This window comes from Xenopus laevis, chromosome 6L (assembly GCF_017654675.1).
Source record: "Xenopus laevis strain J_2021 chromosome 6L, Xenopus_laevis_v10.1, whole genome shotgun sequence".
Lineage (NCBI taxonomy): Eukaryota > Metazoa > Chordata > Amphibia > Anura > Pipidae > Xenopus > Xenopus laevis.
In genome coordinates this window covers 43,089,437-43,111,704 of record NC_054381.1, presented here as the reverse complement: position 1 = coordinate 43,111,704, position 22,268 = coordinate 43,089,437, and the positions used below count along the sequence as shown (strand labels likewise).

Here is a 22,268-nt window from a genome sequence, read left to right as displayed (position 1 = left end):
TTATTAACTAGCCATTACCTTTATTTATATAATTGATATTACTCCATTTATATAAGGTACTAGATTAATAACTATGTGCATTAGAAGACACACTATTAATTACCTTTGAATTTCAACATTCCTTCCTACCTGCTACCTGATTTTCAAGGTTTTTTTTATTAATATTATCATTTCAACTATGAGCTGCCAGGCTTAATCTCTCAACTGGTGATATGCACATGGTGATACGTCATTGTTTTTCCTTTTTTGGTGAACAATTCTGGATTCCAGAATTACTGCTGGGCATGTGGACATTGACTGGCTGTTGTGTATCCAGCTCTTTAGTGCCACATACACTTCTCTTGTGGCTGAATAGAAAGCCCATGAATGTACATACTTCCTAATATCCTAATTTAAAAATTGTACTCCAGCCACTCCCCATACAATATTATTTTAACACATATTTATACAGTGCCAACATATTCTGCAGCAGTGTACAAGAGAAGGGTGTATACACTTATAGGTAACATACAAGAACTGACCACTAGAGGAGGTTAAGAGGGCCCTGCTTAGAAAGTTTGTGGTTGAACCAGCATGAACAAACCAAGTACAACTGGTATTTTCCTGTAAATATTATCTTTGCAAAGGATGTTTAGTGCTAATTTACTTCTATGTAATAAAAATGCAATATTTCAAGCTAAGAAGGACTTTAGCACCAGGAGACAACAATATAAAAATCTGAACTGAGCCAATTCCAATAACTGTGCCAGCCTTTATTGCCACTCAGTGCTTCCCTCTCATTAAATTCAGAAGCAGGTGTTAATTTGTTCTCAAAATCCATGTTTTTTGGCATAATGTATGTCTCTGTTGGAGACTACTTCAGAAATCTTGTTTCTTACAAAAATACATTTCTTTATCTTCTGCACGCAGTAGTATTTGCTGTGCTTTTTCCTTGCTCCAGTGATAGACCTTCTGCCCATTGATTTCAAGTGACCAGAGACATTGCCTCTTTTCTGAGCCAAGCAAAATGAGTCAGTGGTTTCCATTTTTGAAAGTTGCCAATCTTGCTGACAATTTCACAAGAATGCGCAACGATTGATAGGACAGGAGAAGCCGTGTAATCAGTCAACGTGAGAGTAACAGATTAAGTCATATTGGCAGGTTGTTGTGAAAATGTTTGCGTTGCAGCTGTTCCTACTTTACCGGTTGTGTAGAACACTTGCCCTCCTTTGTATAATGGCCTTGGGAGGAAGCAATGTATTCTAACACCCAAGAGAAAACAAATGTTGTCAGCAATAGGCTAATGTTGTTTTTACCTAAATAACCTGGCAAACAGTTACCCACACTGTAATTATTTCCCTATTAGGTGTCATTAAGCCCTGTACAGTATTCATTTAATGATAAGTCTTTTTTTTTTGCAAATCTAATTGCCTGTCATTAAATATTTTTACTTTTCAGAGGAAAGCGAGAAACCTGTGACCGAAACAGAGACCCAGAAAGCAACTCCGGTGCCTGTGAATAATACATCAGGTAAATTGAATGTCTCTTGAGTTGTCTGTTTGCAACAGTTTAATTTATTCATGTCCCTAAAAAGTTGTCTGCTTTGGTTGGATATCCTGTGGCAGCTAAACTGCTTCAAACCATTTAGGATGCATGAAAAACACTTGAGAAGGATTTCTAAAGTAAGCCCATTTATACAAGGTATTCCTTCCTGAATTACTTTGTAATGACTCAATTAGCTTTCATTTCTGCACAAAGGAGATTTAGTTGCATAAATTAGCTTATCATCATTGAGGAAGTGTCACCGCTAAAGGACAGTTTATAGATACAACATGCAGTCACTGTCACACCTATGAGAATGTAATATAGACATCTGTGTATACTTTGTGCTTGAACAGAACAGGCTTCTGCCATTCAAATGCTGACAAGGGACAACAAGTAGCCCAAGGGACTGGCAATGTAGACGTCTCTGAAAAGGTCAACTTGACACAGGCTCTGCCAATCGACCCACAGTTCTGTCTCTTTTGATAAAAATCAGATAAACCTAAGACCACTAATTGATCTGCAGCCTGTTTAAATGTTGGCCATGCATATCTTCATTGCATATGATTACAGCAGAAAGCAATAGCCCTGGAATAAAGAAAAAATAAAACAGCGGGGAGTAAAAGAAACAATACATAAAAACCAAAGCAATAACGAGTGTTCAGCTACCTTCTGAAGCTTGGCAGGGTGCCACGGTGTTAATTGGTATATCACCAAAATGGAAAATAGATTAATGAATAACAGTTATTGATGTAGAGATTTGCATTGGCCTTCGGGCATCTCTGGCTGTTCGTAAAAAAAATTGAAGGATTCTGTATTTGAAATATTTTAAAAATGTCTGACAAAGTTTTTATTGAAGTAGTGAGTCTTATAGGGACTTTACACCTCTGTAATGCAAAGGCAAGGTGGCCCTATCTGAACTGTGTCCTGTAAGGAAATGCAGTCTGGGATGTACGTGCTATATACATTACTTCTCTTGTCCTGTCAGAAGTAGGGAGGACATGGAGACCTTGCTCAGGAAGTACCTTTCCGGTGCTTTCCTTCTATGACATGTGGACAGGATACAAGGGGTTGATTTTAGGACCCGCACAGGAAAGCAGGAACAGGTTGCCATAAGTGTTTAGGCTAGCTTTGTGTTTCAAATAAAGGAAGTATCCAAATCATGTGTAACAATCTCACTGCAAGTACAATGTGTGAAACTGAGAACGCTTACAACCATGCTCTTTATTTTACCCTTTAATTCCCTTCATTAATGTACCAGGAATGCTAAAGGGATTCTATCATCATAACAGAAAAGGAAAACAAATTGCGCATAAAAACAAAAAGCCTCATTTAGGGCTCTTACACACGGGCGTTCCGACCTGCGCTCCCCTGCGTTCCGTTTTTTGGTGTTCAGCCGCAGGGGAGCGCAGGAATAGACGCAAGTCATTATTTGAAATGGGCTGTACTCACTCAGGCGCGTGTAGGCGCCGAACGCAGGTTCAGACGCAACATGCTGCATTTTTCCTGCGTTCGGCGCCTACACGCGCCTGAGTGAGTACAGCCCCATTTCAAATAATGACTTGCGTCTATTCCTGCGCTCCCCTGCGGCTGAACGCCAAAAAACGGAACGCAGGGGAGCGCAGGTACAGTTGCAAGTGTAAAGCACTAATGTGGATGCAAAGCTGAGCACACATTGAGGCCATTCACAAAGGTACTTGCACTTATACAGGGGCGTTGCACCAATAAGGTGAGTTGAACAACTCACATCAGATGGCAGCTCCAAAAGCGTTACCAGTGGCAGCAAAAAGTAACTTTAAGAGACAAATTTCCAGTTTTTAAACAGAAATTCACCTCTTCTAGTGAAGGGGGTGCAATAGTGTTCTCTGCACTAGCAATAGGAACCCCCCTGGACCCCCTTCGGTGCAGGACAAGTAAGCCCTGGGGAACGAGGGGGGGGGGTGACCCAAGCTTCAGAAACGCTCTAACCACTTGAAGCAGAATCAGTGCCCCACTTAGCCTGTTCTGAATTAAGTGCAAGGGAAACCTGAAATTGCTGCCAGCTTGGATGCAGCATTAGTTTGCAATTGTTTTCGCTAAACTGTGGTGAATATTCGACTGCAAAAAATCAGACAAAAAAAAAATTGGCACGTCAAAATTATTCAGATGCCCATTGACTTTAATGCATTTGGACAAAATAGTAGCGCGTATAAAAACTGTTGCTTGTGTCAAAAATGCTTGCTTGTCAAAATAATTTTTACACCCATAGGCTTCAATGCGTTGTCACTTTTCACTGCTTCGGGAATTTGTTCGCCATTTCCCGGTCAGATTCGCCCATCACTAGTGACCATGGATCTTGTTAACTGTAAGTGCAACTTCTTTATGCAAGTTTGTGTCATTGAAGTTGCAATACAAACTTGCATGCACAATACCTCACCTTTTAGGAACCTTCCAAGGAGAACTATTTTTTGCACTTTGCACATTTTCCTGATCTTGTTAAATGATGCTCACTAGTGATGAGCAAAACAACATGATTTGCAAAATGCATTGAAGTCAATAGGCATTTTATTTTTGCAGTGAAAGTTTTTGGGGCTCAACGCCAAAAGAAATGGGGGAACTCTATACTTTAGACCTGCCATTGATCGATACTGCATCTGTGCAAAGTACTAAATTTGCCCAAGCACGTTAAAGGACTAGGAAGAATAATTTACCGGGATTGCCAATATTAGAATTTTATGAAAATATGCATAATTGTGGCTGTGTACAATTTTTAATTATGGACCTTTTACTTCTTGACCTGCGCTCTCCAGGACTGAAATTCATCTTAGTAAACCACACATAGGGGAAAATTCAAAAATGTGGAGTAAGTTTTTTCAAGTAAAAAAAGTATATTAATGGAAATCAACTGAAGTCTAAAGTACCAAATTTCTCCATACAAATCGGAGGGACAACTTACATCAATGTGATGTTGCTGTCAGTTTTTAGCTGGAGTTTATGATGCCAGATTATGAAAGAGAAAGATGGAATCAAAGGAACAGTAAAATGTTTTAAAAAAAAATGTTTTAAAAAAAATAATCAATTTAGAGGCACACTCCCATAAATTTGAAATTCAACCAATTGAAAATTATTAATAAAATCAAATTTTTAAAACTCGGAGGAATTGAATCGACCCAAAAACTCGAATAGAATTTTATCAGAAAAAAACTCAAATGTAAGGAAGGCTGCAAACAACTCCAATTTGATCCCTGGACCTCTCCCGTTGACTTAAACACCAATTGGGCAGGTTTTAGGTGGCGAATAGTCAAATTCAAATTCGAGTTCTTATGATAAATCTAGAAAATCGAATCTAAAATCTTAAAGGAATTGTTCAGTATAAAAGTAAAAGCTGGATAAATAGGCTGTGCAAAATAAAAAATGTTTCTAATATAGTTATCTGAAATGTAATGTTTAAAGGCTGGAGTGATTGGATGTCTAACATAATAGCCAGAACACTGCTTCCTGCTTTTCAGCTCTCTTGGTTTCCACTGACTGGTTACCCTTTTGACCAAGCAGTAACCAATCAGTGACTTGAGTGGAGGGCACATGGGCCATAATTGTTGCTTTTGAATCTGAGCTGAATGCTGAGGATAAATTACAAACTCACTGAACAGTTATGTCCCATGTGGCCCTACTTCAAGTCGCTGACTAACTCAGTGTTAGAGAACTGAAAAGCAGGATGTTAGATTCTGGCTATTAAATTAGACATCAGTCACTCCAGCCTTTATAGATTTTTTTTTACATTTTTGCCTAACTATATTAGAAATACTTTTTTATTTTGCATAGTTTTTATTTTTACACTGAACTGTTCCTTTAACTGATATGTTTGCTTCAGTAACAATAGTATAGTTTATCTAAACAAGCTGCTGTGTAGCCATGGGAGCAGCCATTCCAAGTTAAATAGGAAAAAAGGCACAGGATACACTGCAGATAAGCTCTGAAGAATCCCATTATATACTATAAGAGCGTATCTGTTATCTACTATGTAACCTGTGCCTTTTCTAATTTTTTCAAAATAAATGGCTGCCCCCAAGGCTACACAGCAGCTTGTTTATAAAAACAATAGTTGTATTTCAAATGCATCAGTTTTACCAGAGCAGGGCAACGGTATATTATTTTTTCATTATTTTAAAACACTTTCATTGTTTGTGTTACTGTTACTTTACTCTGGGTAATATCCATTAGTCTGCCGAATTTCTTGAATAGTGCAATGCTATATTGATTAGAATTGTTTCAAAGCTATTGCTATGTGAGCCGTGTGAAAGCCAAGGAGTTAAAGAGGAGAATTGACGTCTTTTTGCAGCCGCTAAACCTGTGCTAATTTATCTGTGAACTCTGCATTACGCTTACATTTTGCTAATGACATGCAAATGTGAGCTCCAGAGCGCTGGGCAATACACTGAGCCTGCTGTTCTAAGATCATACTGAGCCTGGCGGAGCTGATCCAGAGTATCTCTGCCTTTTTTCTCCTTCCATTAAGAATCTATGTTGTTATCATGCCGGTCGCCATTGCCTTACACTTGCTCTGCTGCCAACTTATCTGCCAAAAATATTGTTACCTTGGTCTCAAAGGTTAACTCCTTTGAAGCCAAGTGAAAGCAAACAGATGCATTTTGTGGTCACAACGACGTGTAGTGTATTTGTGCATTCACTGAATACTGATTGCAGCACTTGTATGGGGGAAGAATTTATTACTGTGCTTGGGAAAGGACAAGTGCTAAATAATCAATCAGTTAATGGTGTGTATGGCAGTTTCATCACCACATTCATTGTCACTCTGCTTTTGCAAGGATATGCTTGCAAACAAACGCTGATTGCCTGTTGTCTTTACACAGGATACAGGCCTAGAATGGATTGATTGAAGCACATGAATAGGGGAGAACGTGTACATATTGCTTTTGTCTGATGTACTCTGCCAGGGAAGAGTGAATGACAGCATCAGAACAAGGCAGGGAATGGAATGAGGCATCCAGCCTGAGAGAGACTGTCTCTAATTATATAACTACAGGTATAGGATCCGTTATCCAGAAACCCCTTATCCAGAAAGCTCCGAAAGTCTCCCATAGACTCCAATGTATCCCAATAATATAAATCTTTAAAAATTATTAAATATTTCTCTGTAATAATAAACCAGGAGCTTGTGCTTGATCCAAACTAAGATATAATTAATCCTTATCGGAAGCAAAACCAGCCTTTTGGGTTTATTTACTTGATTTTCTAGTAGACTTAAGGTATGAAGATCCAAATTACGGAAAGATCCATTATTCGGAAAGCCCCAGGTACCAAGCATTCTGAATAACATGTCCCATATATGTACAATGTGCCTCCATGTTTTTGTGTTGAATTCTGGAAAGCAAGACTATATGGGTACAATAGGTACATTATTATATTACCTCCATTTTTTGTAACCCGTACCTGACCCGTACCCGCAACCTGCAATCCGCAACTTGGACCCGCATTCTTATCTGCTTGGACCCGCTACTAGACCCACAAGTACCTTATCCGCAACCCGGACCTGCGACCCGCTGACCATCAAGAATCAGGAAGTGTTGTGTTTGTAAACTGGAAATGACATCATCAGAAGTAGGCGTGATCAAAAATAAAGGAGTAAAACAAGAGGTGCTGTCATTGTAAACTGGAAGTGACATCATCGGAAGTAGCCATGATCAGAAAAATGGAGTAAAAATCGCAATTGAGAAGACGCATGGCCTGACCTCCAATAAGGATTTATTAATTATATCTTAGTTTGGATTAAGTACAAAGTTCTGTTTTATTATTACAGAGAAAAAAGGAAATCATATTTACAAATTTGAATTATGTGGATAAAAAGGAGTTTATGGGAAATGGCCTTTCCTTAATTCGGAGCTTACAGATCCCATAACTGTATTGATTTTGATCAACTTATCTAATTGATCAAACTAATTACATTCAATTACATGATTCAATTACATTTGTATGAGTCCCATCAAAGTTCAAATCTGCCTTATTTTTATGTAGTTTTTAATAATAGGTAAAAAGATATACTAGTAGTGGTCGAAATATAATGACTTGTTCAGCAAGGGTAGTATAGCCTTAATATTGCCAGAGGGCTAAAACTGAAGCTATTATTGACAGATTCCCTTTATACATATTTGCATATGCAAATTAGGGGTGGAAAGGGGAAAACACTTTTACTTGCTTGTTTTGTAACAAAAATTCATGCGATTTCCCTCCCGCCCCTAATTTGCATATGCAAATTAGGATTCGGTTCGGCCGGGCAGAAGGATTCGGCCAAATCCGAATCCTGCTGAAAAAGATTGAATCCTGGCCGAATCCCGAACCGAATCCTGGATTCAGTGCATCCCTAATAACAATACATTTGTAGCCTTACAGAGCATTTGTTTTTAGATGGGGTCAGTGACCCCCCTTTTGAAAGCTGGAAAGTTTTAGAAGAAGTCAAATAATCCAAAAACAATTAAAAAAGGAAAAATGAAGGCCAGTTGAAAAGTTGCTTAGAATTAGCCATTCTATAACATACTATAAGTTAACGTAAAGATAAACCACCCCTTTAAAGGAGAAGGAAAGGCATCGTACACTTGGGGGTGCCAAATGTTAGGCACCCCCAAGTGATTGTATCGACTTACCTGAAACCGCAGGCCGGTTTTCCTATCAGCAGAAAACTGTGAGCACCACAGAGCGCTGCCCTTCCGGTGTCTTCTTTTTTCAAATTTCTTGGGGCAAATGCATGCGCAGTTGAACGAAATAAGCAGCATTTTAGTTAAAGTTTGGTTTTTCGTTATATTGCACATGCTCAGCCGCACAAATGAAAGAGGAAGACGGAAGAGGATGCTCCCTGGTGCTCACTGGTATAACCCCAGGCCGGTGCAGTTTTCTGCTAATAGGAGCACCGGCCCAGGGTTTCAGGTAAGTCAAAACAATCACTTGGGGTTGTCTAACATTTGGCACCCCCAAATGTACAATGCCTTTCCTTCTCCTTTAAGACCCCCTGAAAAACACATATGCTTCTTGACCTAACAAATATCCAGGCATTGCAGGTGTATGCTGTTGGATGGATGCTGACACATAGCACCACAATAGCTGTAATGTCACAGTTTAGTAGCAGGCACAAACATTCCCTTAAGCTTGAGAGTAACAAATGAGATTTGAATGCAAAGCTTGCTGTATTTATGTTTTAAAAGTGATATATGGGTTTGTAATGAAAAATCAAGATGCATAGCTCTTCCAGCTGACTAAACAAAGAAATCTGTCATCAGTGGGAAATGCTTGCTTCAAAATGTATCCATTTGTAACCAGTGTTTTATCTGTAGTACAAACACACCATGGAGGGAGTTGGCTCCTCTATGCAGCACTTTGAACACGTGCCAGATGGGAGCTTATTGACCTTAAGGGCAGTCAGATCTTTGCAATTATTTTCTTAATGGTAGTAGATTGATAAAAAAAGAAATCTAAGATTGGTTGCTATGGACAACTGCATCTATGTTAGAAAATGAGTTCTAAAGTACACCCGAATACGGTGCTCTTTAAATGTACACAAAATACTGATGTGTACATTCCTTATAGTTAGTCAAGAGGAAAAACTAGTACATGGGTTCAGGCTGCAATAACTGGGACAAACCCCTGAAAGGTAAATGTTATAGCTGTGCACATATGTTCTGTCTATATTTACTATTTAGAATCAATGTACGCATTTTGTGGAAAAAGAAGCAGTATAGCAATACAGGTATGGGATCTGTTATCCAGAATGCTTGGGGCCTGGGGTTTTCCAGATAATGGATCTTTCCGTAATTTAGATCTTCACACCTTAAGTCTACTAGAAAATCATGTAATCATTAAATATACCCAATAGGCTGTTTTTGCTTCCAATAAGGATTAATTATATCTTAGTTTGGATCAAGTACAAAGTACTGTTTTATTATTACAGAGAAAAAGGAAATCATTTTAAAAAATGTGGACTGTTTGGATAAAATGGAGTCTATGTGAGATGGCCTTTCTGTAAATCAGAGCTTTCTGGATAATGGGTTTCCTATATAACATCTTATTGTCCCCCACTATCCGGTGCTTCCCTCAAATTACTGAAATTGCGAATGTCAACTTTCTGCCTTTTTGTAATGTCACATTTGCTCTCTTTATTCAAGGAAAAGAAAACACAGATTATGCCAATTTCTACAGAGGCCTGTGGGACTGCACTGGGGATCATCCAGATGAACTTTCTTTTAAGCATGGTGATACAATCTATATAATCAGCAAGGTAGGTTCTAAGGATTCTCTGCTGTATAGACAGGATCCCAAGAGACAGCTATTGTTTATACCGAACCACGAGAGGGAAAGATTTCCATCTTCAGCAGAGACTTTGTACCATCTTTAATTCTAGGCCTTCAATATATTGTCCTTAGGGTCACAATAACAAATTGCTTTGCCCCTGAAACACAATCAAATTTGAAAACATAATCTAATAACAGGAATCAACTTAAAAGTGTGTTTATACTTGTCTTAGCTTTTGTCTAAACACCAGTAGCAAGAAATAATTATTGTAGGAAGAATACCCACATTGCCTACCAAGGCATTATATATTATGATTGAGCTTCCTTTTCTTACTAGATTATAATGATTAGGATCATTTTTGAAATCTAAAACACATTTCAGGGTCATCTCAGATCACTGTGCTAAATACAGTAGATATCCCTCTAGAACTGGAATGTGGCAAGTGTGTCTTTAGAACCTTTATCTCAAGGCCTATTCTTCTTATGCATTTGTTTATTTACTTTTTCTTCTTATTTGCTTTATATAAATATTGATATAGCACAATGTTCAGTCATGTTGCAGTGTTTCCTTTTGCTCCTTTTCTTGTTTTGTGTGATAATCCTATATCTTTAATAATAGCTTTGCATTTGGGCCTAGTCTATTAGTAATGGAAATGGTAATGGAAATGGGTAGTGTCATCATATATTTAAAGATGAACTAAAGCCTAATTAGGCTAGAAATGTTGTACATTATGTTTTGTGCTTCTGTACCAGCCCAAAACAACCAACTCCCTTTAGCAGTACAGATCTGTGTCTCCAAAGATGCCACAGTAGCTCCCCATCTTCTTTTCTGCTGATTCACTGCACATGCTCTGTGCTGCTGTCACTTACTGAGCTTAGGGACCTACTGGCAATATACAGTACACTTAGAATATAAGTGTCACAACATAAGGCTGATTAGTAATTAATACAGATAATTACTACATGACAGCAGAGAAACCAGTGCAACTAGCATCAGAATTTAATAATCAGCCTTGTAGCATCAGCTTATATGACAGGCAAACCTCATTTTTTGCTTTATAATTTGCGACAACCCCTAAGCTTAGCTTCTCAACAGCTACTCAGAGCCCACTGAGCATGTGAGTGTCACAGACACTTTCCAAGATGGTGATCCCCTGTGTCAAGTTTGAAGTCCTGGATCATTGCTGCTATTGAGAAGCTGAAACTTTAGGTTGGTGCAATAAGTTCAGTATATAATATATGACATTTTAGCCATATTCATTTTAGGGTTTAGTTCTCCTTTAAATAGAATGAAACAGCACAGCAGATTTATAGGAAATGCCCATATGTTGATTTATTTTCTGTATTTGAAAATAACATAAAATGTCTAGCATATGGTGAATATTCTGCTTAACTGGGCACATATATACAAACCAATTTCTAATGATATAGTGCCAGTAAAATAGGCATGGACCAAATTCAGGAGTCAGCCACATCCCAACACTTTTTGCAGGATTCAGAACTGGTCAGAACCTTAGATTGTTTCATTTTAAAGGGGTTTAATTCAAATCTGAATTGAGAAATTCAGAATATGGAGAAAAAAACAAAATATGTATTTGTGCATCCCTAATTCAAATTATACATCTGGTTGTGCTGCTTCAGTGGCAGCATGATCAGTATTTCTGGTATAAAAATAAACCCTTCAAAATGCAGTTTTGAAGCCAGTTTGGGTTTCAAATCCATGAAAACCGGACAACTGGACAGATGGTAACCCTAGTTTTCACCCAATAAAAAAGTGTACAGCCATGTTCTAGAAAACTATTAAATGAATGACAACCCTTGAATCATCGTTCTTCTATTTACTTTTATTTATATTTGCACTTCCCCTATTATGTCATTTTTTTAAATAAAAAAATTAAGTTCTAATGGTGGTTATTTTAATGATTCACTACAGCATATAGCCCTATTCTGTCAATGAAGGTTATTGTTTCCACTGTGAGTAAATAAGCAGCACAATCGTAGGACACACAACCTCTAACTTAAGTATGGCTGTATCCTTGAGTGTCTGGGGTCTTGAGTGTTACCCACATTCTCCAAAGTGAGCTGAAATGGCATTTATAGGCCGAAATATCATTACACAAGCTTAAGTGTACTAAATAAACATGCAAGTATAAAGCTAGCATTTAAAAATTGGTAAATAACGTCAGAACTCTCAGCAATTTTTTTTAAACTCTAAAATAACTTAATATTCACGGGGTTCACATTTATCAAGTAGCAAGGCGCTTTATGGACTCTCAGGTCTAAAGTTCTTTGGCACAAAGGTTCCTATGAACCTATAACCAATGGAATATCTTACTATTTAAGAGCTAATATTTCTAAAACAGTCAAGTGCATCAGGTCCAGTAGCTTTAGATTTATCAGGCACTAAAGCTGATAGATTTTTAGTTTGAGACTTATAAAGTTGGAAAGGAAATAACTTTTCTAGACTTATCAAGCAGCAAAGTATCTTAAAATGCAAAGGCCTATCATTAGTGTTCATCAGTCACTGCTAATGTGCCACAAGTTGTCTCACAGATGATATCTATAGGCAAGAAAAAGAAATATGGAGGAAGCAAAGACATGACACTACTTTTGGATCCTTTTGATGGTGAAGAAATGTGGATACTGATAAAGGAACTGTGCACACTGGGATAAAGATGCTTAAGAGGGGTTTTATTTCAAGAAGTGGAGCATTTTAACGACAAAACAGTCAGAATTTAGACTTTGTCATTTATAGTATATAAATATATAGTAACCTAGCATTTATTTCAGCAGAATTGTGCTTAGTACAGGGGAAATTTTTCTTTATTAAGTTCTTGCATCCTGATACAAAAAGGCTAATAAAATAGCATACCAAATAAACATTCATATATATATATATATATATATATATATATATATATATATATATATATATATATATATATATATACATTTGCAATAAAAACTTATTTACAGAATAATGCTATTTATATTATACAGTTGTATTCTGTATATAAATAGTTAAATTGCAGTTCATTTCATCTTCAAAACAAACCAAGTGGCACAGGCTGACTGACTGCCACTCTAATCATAACAAAACAAAACATACTGACTCCAGGAAGGCAAAAGATTGGGCTACTCACCTAAAACTCTATGAGCCCTTTCAGAAAAATAGAAAATGACAAAAATCTACGGGGGTGAAAAGAATTAGCCCAACACCAAAGAGACATCAGGATTAGCAAATGACTCACTGTGGGTCAAACTGAATGTCCCTCCATAGACAAGGACTATCCACCTTGCTTCATCCATAGTTACATAGTTACATAGTTAAATTGGGTTGAAAAAAGACAAAGTCCATCAAGTTCAACCCCTCCAAATGAAAACCCAGCATCCATACACACACCCTCCCTACTTTTAATTAAAATTCTATATACCCATACCTATACTAACTATAGAGTTTAGTATCACAAAGAACCTCCAAAGAACGTATTAGTACAGGGGAAGTCTATTCTAGCATGGGTTTATTATATCTCTCATTGCATAGAAAATCTAAGGATTTGTCCCCAGTATGATAATTGCTATTTGTGTTCCCATTTGACTGATCCTGCCAAAAAAGGCATCATACCATGGCAGTGTCTCTGCCAGACTACAACATTCAGAATTATCCAACATATTACCATGGGTTTTATTATGATGACAGTAGCAACCACAGAGAGTCATTCTTAATGAGAATAAAGATGGTGATACACTATAAGATGTGCTCTTTTGGAAAGGTCACAAAACGAGCAAATCTTTCCCTGATGTGCCCACTAACGGTAGGGCGATATCAGGTCAATCTGATTGGATTACAGTGAAGAGAATGGGTGCCAATGGGTTGCAGGACCGCATCAACTAGCCAATGGGGTCTTCGATCGCAGAAAAAACCAAATCTGCCCGATCCTGCCCAAATTTGCCATGGGCAATATCCAGTTTTAAAGCATGCCTACAGTAAATAATACAGATGGTTAATGGATAGACTTTTATTTCCCTTTAAATATGCCATGTGATCTGGATAACTAATTATTGAGAGTGTATGTATACAGATATTAATAAACAAAACCTCTGTTTTGTTAATATACTAATGGGGGGATGTAATGTTGGTCGCCAATGCAAAAATAGTTTCTTATTAGTTGACAATATGAATAAATGTTTGCAAAGTGAGCAATTTTTCCTTTGCGAATACTTTGCCCTTCACGCAACGGTAGGATATCGATTGCGAATTGTATCGTGTACAGCGTCTATAGTAAAACTTCTTAAAGGGAAACTCCACAAAAATCTTACGCTTTTTGAAAAGTAAACATAATTTCAAGCAAATTTGCAATATACATCAATTAAAAAATATGCAGACTTTTCATGATTTTTAATGCTTTCTGACAGTTCCCTAAGCCTAGCCCCCTGCTCTTCTGCTGATCTTTCTGACTACTTTGCTGAGCTGACTGACTACTTTTACTTTGTATCAACAGCCATCTGTCCTTAGCCTGCATCCTCCAAACCCCACAATTCCCTGCACACATGATTTCAATAAGGAATTGAACATCATCACAGTGCAATGCATTGTGGGTTATGTAGTTCCTACATGCTGTCTGTAAACTGTGGAGAAGTTGTTACAATTTGTAACATCAGTGTTTAGTCCCTCCTTCCCTGCCAGGATTTCAAATGATGCAGACAGAGAAGAACTGTTAACCATCTGGATTTCAACATAGAAATGGCATTTATTCACAATTTTTGAATAGGTAACTGTGATGAGTATTTTAGGGATTTCTGTGTTATGTGGGCCTCTTTATCAAATTTTGGTTTGGAAGCTGGAGTTCCCCTTTAATGAAAAAGTTGTAACGTTTGCTCTAAAAGTTTATGCCACCTCCAAGCAGGTGTTAAAAGTTTGCAATGCGCAATTAAGATTTGCAATGCAATAAAAGCCTAATGAAGAATATTACATTGCAATGTGAATTTTTATTCGCAAACTTGTTCTCTCTCTTCACTAAATTTTTTTCTCTAGGCCTTCCATACAGTATATTTTCTCTGGTGAATGCTCTGTATGAAACATATGTTTTTGCCACAAATACCACAATCGATCTGTAAAATAGATTTATTAAACAATACTATAGCTTATGGGATTTTTATAATAGGGACGGTTCCCATTTAATTAATAAGTATTGTTTTAAATGTACCTATACTAGATAATAAGTATTATATTATTATAGTATTAATACTTGTATTTTTCTGGTCAAACCATGAGAATAATGGGAGCATTTGTTACGCCCATGGGCAAAAGTGTAAGAGCGTGCACCTTAGTGTCCATGCATGGGGCACTTCTGCCCAGGAAATGGCTGTGCTCTGCACCTTGTCTGGTTTTAATTGGCCATCCCAACCCTTGCTGCCTGCCTATGGCAGGGACAGGGTCCCATTGAGGCCTCTGACTGTCGCTGCTCCATTCCTTGCACATCTAAATAACACCCCATAGGGCTGGAAGGAAGACATTTATGTGCCTGTTTGGTAGGGTATGTAGAGCTATCCCAGATTTTATCATGAACCATGCAATATCACCATATATTAGAACTTTAGCATGTAAAGTACCCAAAATAATCTGTCTCTGTTATTCACCCATCAAAATAAGATCTTGTAAACCACTTGTGAATGGACTTTGAATTGTGCACAGCTTTATTATCCTATTGAAACAGAAAACATCCTTAAAGGGGTTGTAAACCCAGCGATAATACTGTCCCAGAGTACCCCCTCATTTTATACAGTTATATAAAAGTACAAGTTGTCAAAAAACATAATTATCGATGCAATAAAATTCACCAACGGGGATGCAACTGAGCAAATAATTGATTATAAATGCAAAAGAACTGACCAATAAGAATGTTGATTCCCAACACCATGTCAGATTTCTTTCTGTTATCTTACATATAGAGGTAGGGATGCACCAAATCTACTATTTGGGATTCGGCCGAATCCTTGGTGAAAGATTTGGCCGAACCAAATCCGAATCCTAATTTGCATATGCAAATTAGGGGCAGGAAAGGAAAAAGTGGAAAAAATTCTGCTTTTGTGACGAAAAGTCACATGATTTACCTACCCACCCCTAATTTACATATGCAAATTAGAATTTGGTTCGGCCAGGCACAAGGATTTGGCCGAAATCCTGCTGAAAAAGGCCGAATCCTAGCCGAATCCCGAACCAAATCCTGGATTCAGTGCATCCATATACAGAGGTATTATTTCACCTTTGTCTTTATATTACACTGGAATCAGACATGGGGATAAAGGAAAGACTTGTTCAGTGCTGGGAAACTTTGCCAGGGCCAGACGATGGTGGAAACGTACTTCCGTTCCTAGTTTGCCTGCTCGGGTGCAGACAGAAGCAGCGGATTTAAGGGCAGAAACTAAACACTTTGCATTTTCGCGCCAAAATCCACCAGCAGTTGAAAGGCAAGGGGAGTAGCCTGTGGAGAATCCACATCGTCTGGTACTAGCATTAAGCTTCCAACTTCAGTTTCAGGAACAAAGAACATGGAGTCAGACTGATACAGGTCAGCTGGGATTCTCATTGGAGGATTTTTGCAAATTAAAGCGGTCGCTTTAATTTTGGGGAAAAGTGTAGGAAAAGTTTGATTTAGTCATTGTGATATGGGTATTTGGTGTTCTAAATACCGGTTTCTCAGATTGGTTTTCAGAAACCAGCAGCCTGCCATAACCTTTGGTTTTCATGTTATGTCAAGCCAGATTATAATGCTCTTTCAACTGTTCAAAATCTGGATTATTTATGTTGAATAAACCAGGAGAATTATGGTGCAGGAGACATGGTGACAGGGCTCCAGCCATACTCTGCAAAATCTGCTTAGCAGATTTCCATTTCATTACTGTCAGCATTGCTATACTTATTGCATGTGCTTCTCTGTTAGTCCTGGTCACAGTTTAATAAAACAGCTGCAGCCAATTATATAACATGGATTTGCTGATATCATTACCCTGTGAAAAATGTGCAGATTGCTTGCAGGGAATGCCCAAACACACCCAAAAATGAAGATATATTATGTGGACAAGAGCAGTCTAGTAAATATCTCTTTAACCCATATGGTTTTATGCAAAGAAGCCTTGTGGGCTGTGTCTGAACCCCAGGGCTTCTAGAACCAATCTCACCAATCTGGACTATTATCTAAATTGCCATAATTATTAATATACAATAAATATTTAATTCATGACATGCCTAGTTGTTTAATTACCTGACTTGTCCTAACTTTGAAAAATACATTTCTGCAATTATTTAATGCGTATAAAGAAATACGGTCTATGAGAATGTCATAATCCCTTGTATATGTATTTTTGGCTCAAAATACAAGTGCACATTGATCTTTAGGTTAACATGGACAGCACAGGGTAAATCTGCCTGCAACAATAGTATATAGTACCAGCCAAAGCTGGTCTCAGCCAAAATGTCTCACAGTGCTCTTGTAACTTCATTACATATTTATTTCTAGATTTAATATTTGCAGTTTTTACACTGCAAATATTATGAAGGTGTAACCTTTGTCCTCCTTGCTATTTTGCCTCGCTGGGGAAGGTAGAAAAGCAAAAAAACTCATTTTACCGAAGCAGGAAGTATCTCTTGACTCTGCCCTGCTCAGCTCTATCACTTAGGGTCTATTTATCATGCTGTGTATAAAGTGGTGAGAAACTTTACTGGTGATGTTACCCATAGCAACCAATCAGCAATTTGATTTCAACAGTTAGAAAATCTGATTGGTTGCAATGAGCAACATCACAGGTAATGTTTCTTTCCGCTTTTTACACAGCATGATAAATAGGCTGCTTAGTATAAGCAGGGAAGCGTCCGACAACGCTTCCTACCTCAGTAAACTGAGCCTGCTGCTGGTTCTAAGTGGAGCCGAACTGCCAGAGGTGCTTAGGTTACACTTTTTCCCATCATGAAGTTTGAAAGAAAATGAAGAATAAATCGAAATTGTAAAAAATGTTCTAAAAAGTTCACTGAGCAAGTTTACATTCATTTATATGTAGGGTATATGCTCCCTAAAGCTCTTATTGCTGAAAAAGTTTGTTCTACACAATATTAAAATGTGAGAATTGAGTGCTATTGCAAACAGCATTTTTTGTTTTTTTCAATTTTACTTCAGATTTTTATAAAGACAATGCCACAATAAAAGAGGATTTGAGCTTTAGTGCTTCAGCATAAAAATGTCCCAAAGAACATTATTTCTTTGTATCTGCAATAGCTTTGGAAATATGCTCATATTTCCTCTATGTCATATGATGTATAAATCCTCTTCAAATATCTGTGTAGGGTGCAACACACACTAACATGGAAGCAACTTATGTTTGTGTTGATTTCTCTTCTGCTTCAGCTGTTGGAACCCATCACCCCCGACACCCTCCCCACATTTTTGTCTTTACCTGCTGAAAGTTTGTTACTAGGGGACAGAGCTGAGTAATTTTTACCCATCTTTCTGTGTGGCCACTCACCACTGAATTGCTGATGTAGCATTAAACCTTTATACAGGATCCCCACTGACCGAGACATGGGACAGTGTAATAGACATCAGCTTAGTTAAACAAAGGCTTCTCAAAAAGTCTAGGTATGGGTATGTTCCAGGGGAAGTAAAATGTGTGTTAATTGAAGAAGAAATCTAACAAGGAGCAGGAAGAGAGACAATCCTCTGTTTTAAATAGGATTTCAATTCATATCTGCTTCAGCTGCACATCTGTCATGATTGTGCACATTGCAGACAGGATGCACTTTCAGATACACTTGCAGGATATAACTCAGGACATTTCTTTTGTAACACACGGGGTTATTGACAGCCAGTAAATATATTTGTGTTTCACTGTAATTTCACCAAGAAAAGAAAAACAAAGGGAAAAAAATAGCTTCCGTGTTAGCAGAGATTTATCTCAGTGGTATTTATTTGCACATTTGTGGGGGTGGGGCATGCTTCCATGAGGATCAAGAGGAGCAATGAATATATCAAATTGTAACCGCTGATCAGCAACATACCTCCCAACATTTAAGAAATAAAAATAGGAACAAAAAAGTTGCAGCGCTACAAAAAATTTTTTTACCATGCCGATTTTTCTGGGCATGCCCCCTAATTACCAATTTTGAAACATTTTGCAGGTTATAAAAGTTTGAACATATTTCTGTGTTTTTATTTGTTATTACAGTTTTGCTAATGAAGGTAAATTGCCCTTAAAGCTGTGAGTCTAACATTTCCCAAGGGACCTGTTATCTTATATTGTTACAATTACTTATTTGCTTATCTAGATACATTTGAATTGTTACAAATGTATCTAATCTACTGCTGTTCTGGCCAAAAGCCAATTAAGTTAGAAACTTTGTTTCTTTTTCTGGCAGTTCAGTGCAGAGAAAAATGGGACTTTCCAGTACAAATGAGGGAATGCAGGTTGAGCTGTCAAAAGAGGGACTGTCCCTCTAAAAACAGGACAGTTGGGAGGTATGCAGCAAGACTTAAGTAAAGGTTCATGTCAGTAAGCTGCCTACTAGACCTCTATGTATCAAACAGTTTCAGAGTCAGAAACCTTACTTACTAAGCTGCTGTAGGGGTAACATTGGAGGAGGGACAAATTCATTTTAAAAACATATATTTTATTAAAAATAACAATAAAAAAACACTTGACAATTGAAACTTGGTTTGATCGTATGTTATCATTCATGACTTGATTTACAGCTATAATTTGTCCTGTGACATTGACCCAAGTCCCAGACTACATTCCTAATAGTCCTGCTTATTCTACATCACTTTATGTATGGGTTGGCAGTTTTTAAAAATCTGCAAATCAAAGTAGTCTGGCAATGCATAATATAGAGAAATGGGAGACCAAACAGCAGAGCTGTATGAGAGGATAAAAGGGGTAAATTCGGTAAAGCAATGCTAGTGTCAGATCGTGTCACAGCGTTGATGCGACGCGACGCGACTGTCGGATGCTGACTGTCGGATGCAGACGCTGCGTCTGCATCCGACAGTCGTGTCGCGTGGCATCAACAATGCAACACGATCCGACACTAGCATTATATACCTTATTTCCGTCGCATCCATCGTGACACCTGCGTTTTTGCGCAGCGCGTTGGACCGCGCCCAAATCGTCCGTGGAGTCCTGCCCCTAATCAGCAATTCATTTTTTATTATTTGTGGCTTATGAGTTATTTAGCTTTTTATTCAGCAGCTCTGAATTTCAGCTATCTGGTTTCTAGGGTACAAATTACCCTAGCAACCATGCATTAATTTGAATAAGAGACTGGAATTTGAATAGGAAAGGGCCTAAATAGAGTGTCAAGTAATATAAAGTATCAATTACAATACATTAGTAGCCTTGCTGATTATTTGTCTTTCATATGGGGTCAGTAACTCCAATTTGAAAGCTGAAAAGAGTCAGAAGAAAAAAAACAACAACTATAAAAATAAATAACTTAAGACCAATTCAAAAGTTGCTTAGCATTAGTCATACCATAACTAATGCTAAGCAACCACCCCTTTAAGAAAATATACTACTGATGGTTTTTAAAAACCATTAGTGTTAAATATGGATTTATATGCTACCCAATGTCTGAGGGATGTCTTGTTCCAAATATACTGAGCTTATATAGCGAATTGTAATAGTCAAATATCCTTCTGTTCTCCTCTCAAGATCTACCAATAAATAATTGAAGGCCAATTGAAAAGTTGCTGAGCATTAGCCATTCTATAACATAGTAAAACCACCCCTTTGGGGATCCATTATCCAGAAACCGGTTATCCAGAAAGCTCTGAATTACGGTCTCCCATAGACTCCATTTTTTTCCAAATAATTCACATTTTTAAAGATGATTTCCTTTTTCTCTGTAATAATAAAACAGTACCTTGTACTTTATCTCAACTAATATATAATTAATCCTTATTGGAAGCAAACCTAGTCTATTGGATTTATTTAATGTTTATATGATATTCTAGAAGACTTAACATATGAAGATCCAAATTACAGAAAGATCTGTTATCCAGAAAAACCCCATGTCCCAAGTATTCTGCATAACAGGTCCCATACCTGTACTACTGATGTTTTTTGAAAATGTCACATATGGATTTTTTATGCTACACAAAGCCACCCAATGTCTGAGAGATGTCTTGTTCCAGATATACTGAGCTTATATAATGAATTGTAATCTAATAGTTAAATATCCTTCTGTTCTCCTACCAAGATTTCAGTAGATGAAGAATGCTGGGATTTGTAGTTTAACTGAAAGGCAGTAAGTTAGCACCAACATGCAGGTGACATGTTGTGGCCTTTAAGCCTTTGATATATTGGAGGATGATTTACTCCATGTAATGGTTTACAAATGCCGTGACTGTGACTATCCGCAACACCATAGATGAAGTGCAATCACTGTGGCTGCTATTTGTACTTGGTAAGAAAACTAGATGAATAAAATAACCTAATGCATTTTCACTGATCCTAAACTGGTCACAGCCAAACCCTTCTATATGTCACCACACAAAGTTTTGCAAAAATCATGAAAAATTCGTGATTTTTTTTTTAATAAAATCGGACTTTTAAAAAAATCACAAATTTTTCTGAATTTATTAAACCCAGAGGATGGAAAAGTCTTTATCTGAAATTCCGGCATCTCAGACCTGTCGAGGTTGCATATAAGTCAATGAGAGAAGTCCCAATGATTTTCTTATGTGTGCTGGGTTTCGGGGAATACCCCAAAGTTTTCGGGTGAAAATTGCAAAAAAAAACTTGAAAATCAAATGAAAAAGTCCAAAAATTCCTGAAAACTGAATTTTCCCCGCAAAGCTAATTTATGGGAAAATGTAATAATAAATAAGCGTAAAAAACCCGAGCGGATTTGATCTGAGTTTGTAGCAGAAAATATTGAGATAAATTCGGACTTTGATAAATAACCCCCTAAGGCGGTTGTTCACTAAACTCCGAATGCAAAACACGAACCATTTGTGATTTATTTTTTATAAAATTCGGACTTTTAAAAAAATCACAAATTTTTCGGAATTTATTAAACCCTGAGGATGGAAAAGTCCAAATCTGAAAATCCGGCATCTCAGACCTGTTGAGGTTGCACATAAGTCAGTGGGAGAAGTCCCAATGATTTTTTGATGTGCGCTGGGTTTTTTGGCAATATCCCGAAGTTTTCGGATGAAAAATCCAGAAAAATCTTGAAAATCTGATGTAATCCAAAAAAATCTTAAAAATCCAACATTTTTGGGAAAGTGCATTAAGAAATAAGACCAAAAAACCTGTGCGGATTTGGTCGGAGTTTTTTTCAGAAAATATTGAGATAAATTCAGACTTTGGAAATAAGCCCCTAACTGTATGTGAAGTTTTAAAGCATTTTACTACATTGTACACCACCTAGTGGCCACGGCGAAGAGGTGTCCTCACTCTTTCAATACCCGTCGTCCA

The 22,268-nt window shown here is 37.5% G+C and overlaps 1 protein-coding gene across 1 annotated transcript in view; it reads left to right on the top strand.

Moving 5' to 3' along the window:
• skap2.L (src kinase associated phosphoprotein 2 L homeolog) overlaps positions 1 to 22,268 on the top strand; it is a 182,358-nt gene that overhangs the window by 130,764 nt on the left and 29,326 nt on the right. The window contains 2 exon segments of the mRNA NM_001094992.1: positions 1,438 to 1,509; positions 9,672 to 9,784. Of these exon segments, the coding sequence (NP_001088461.1) occupies positions 1,438 to 1,509; positions 9,672 to 9,784 (185 nt within the window).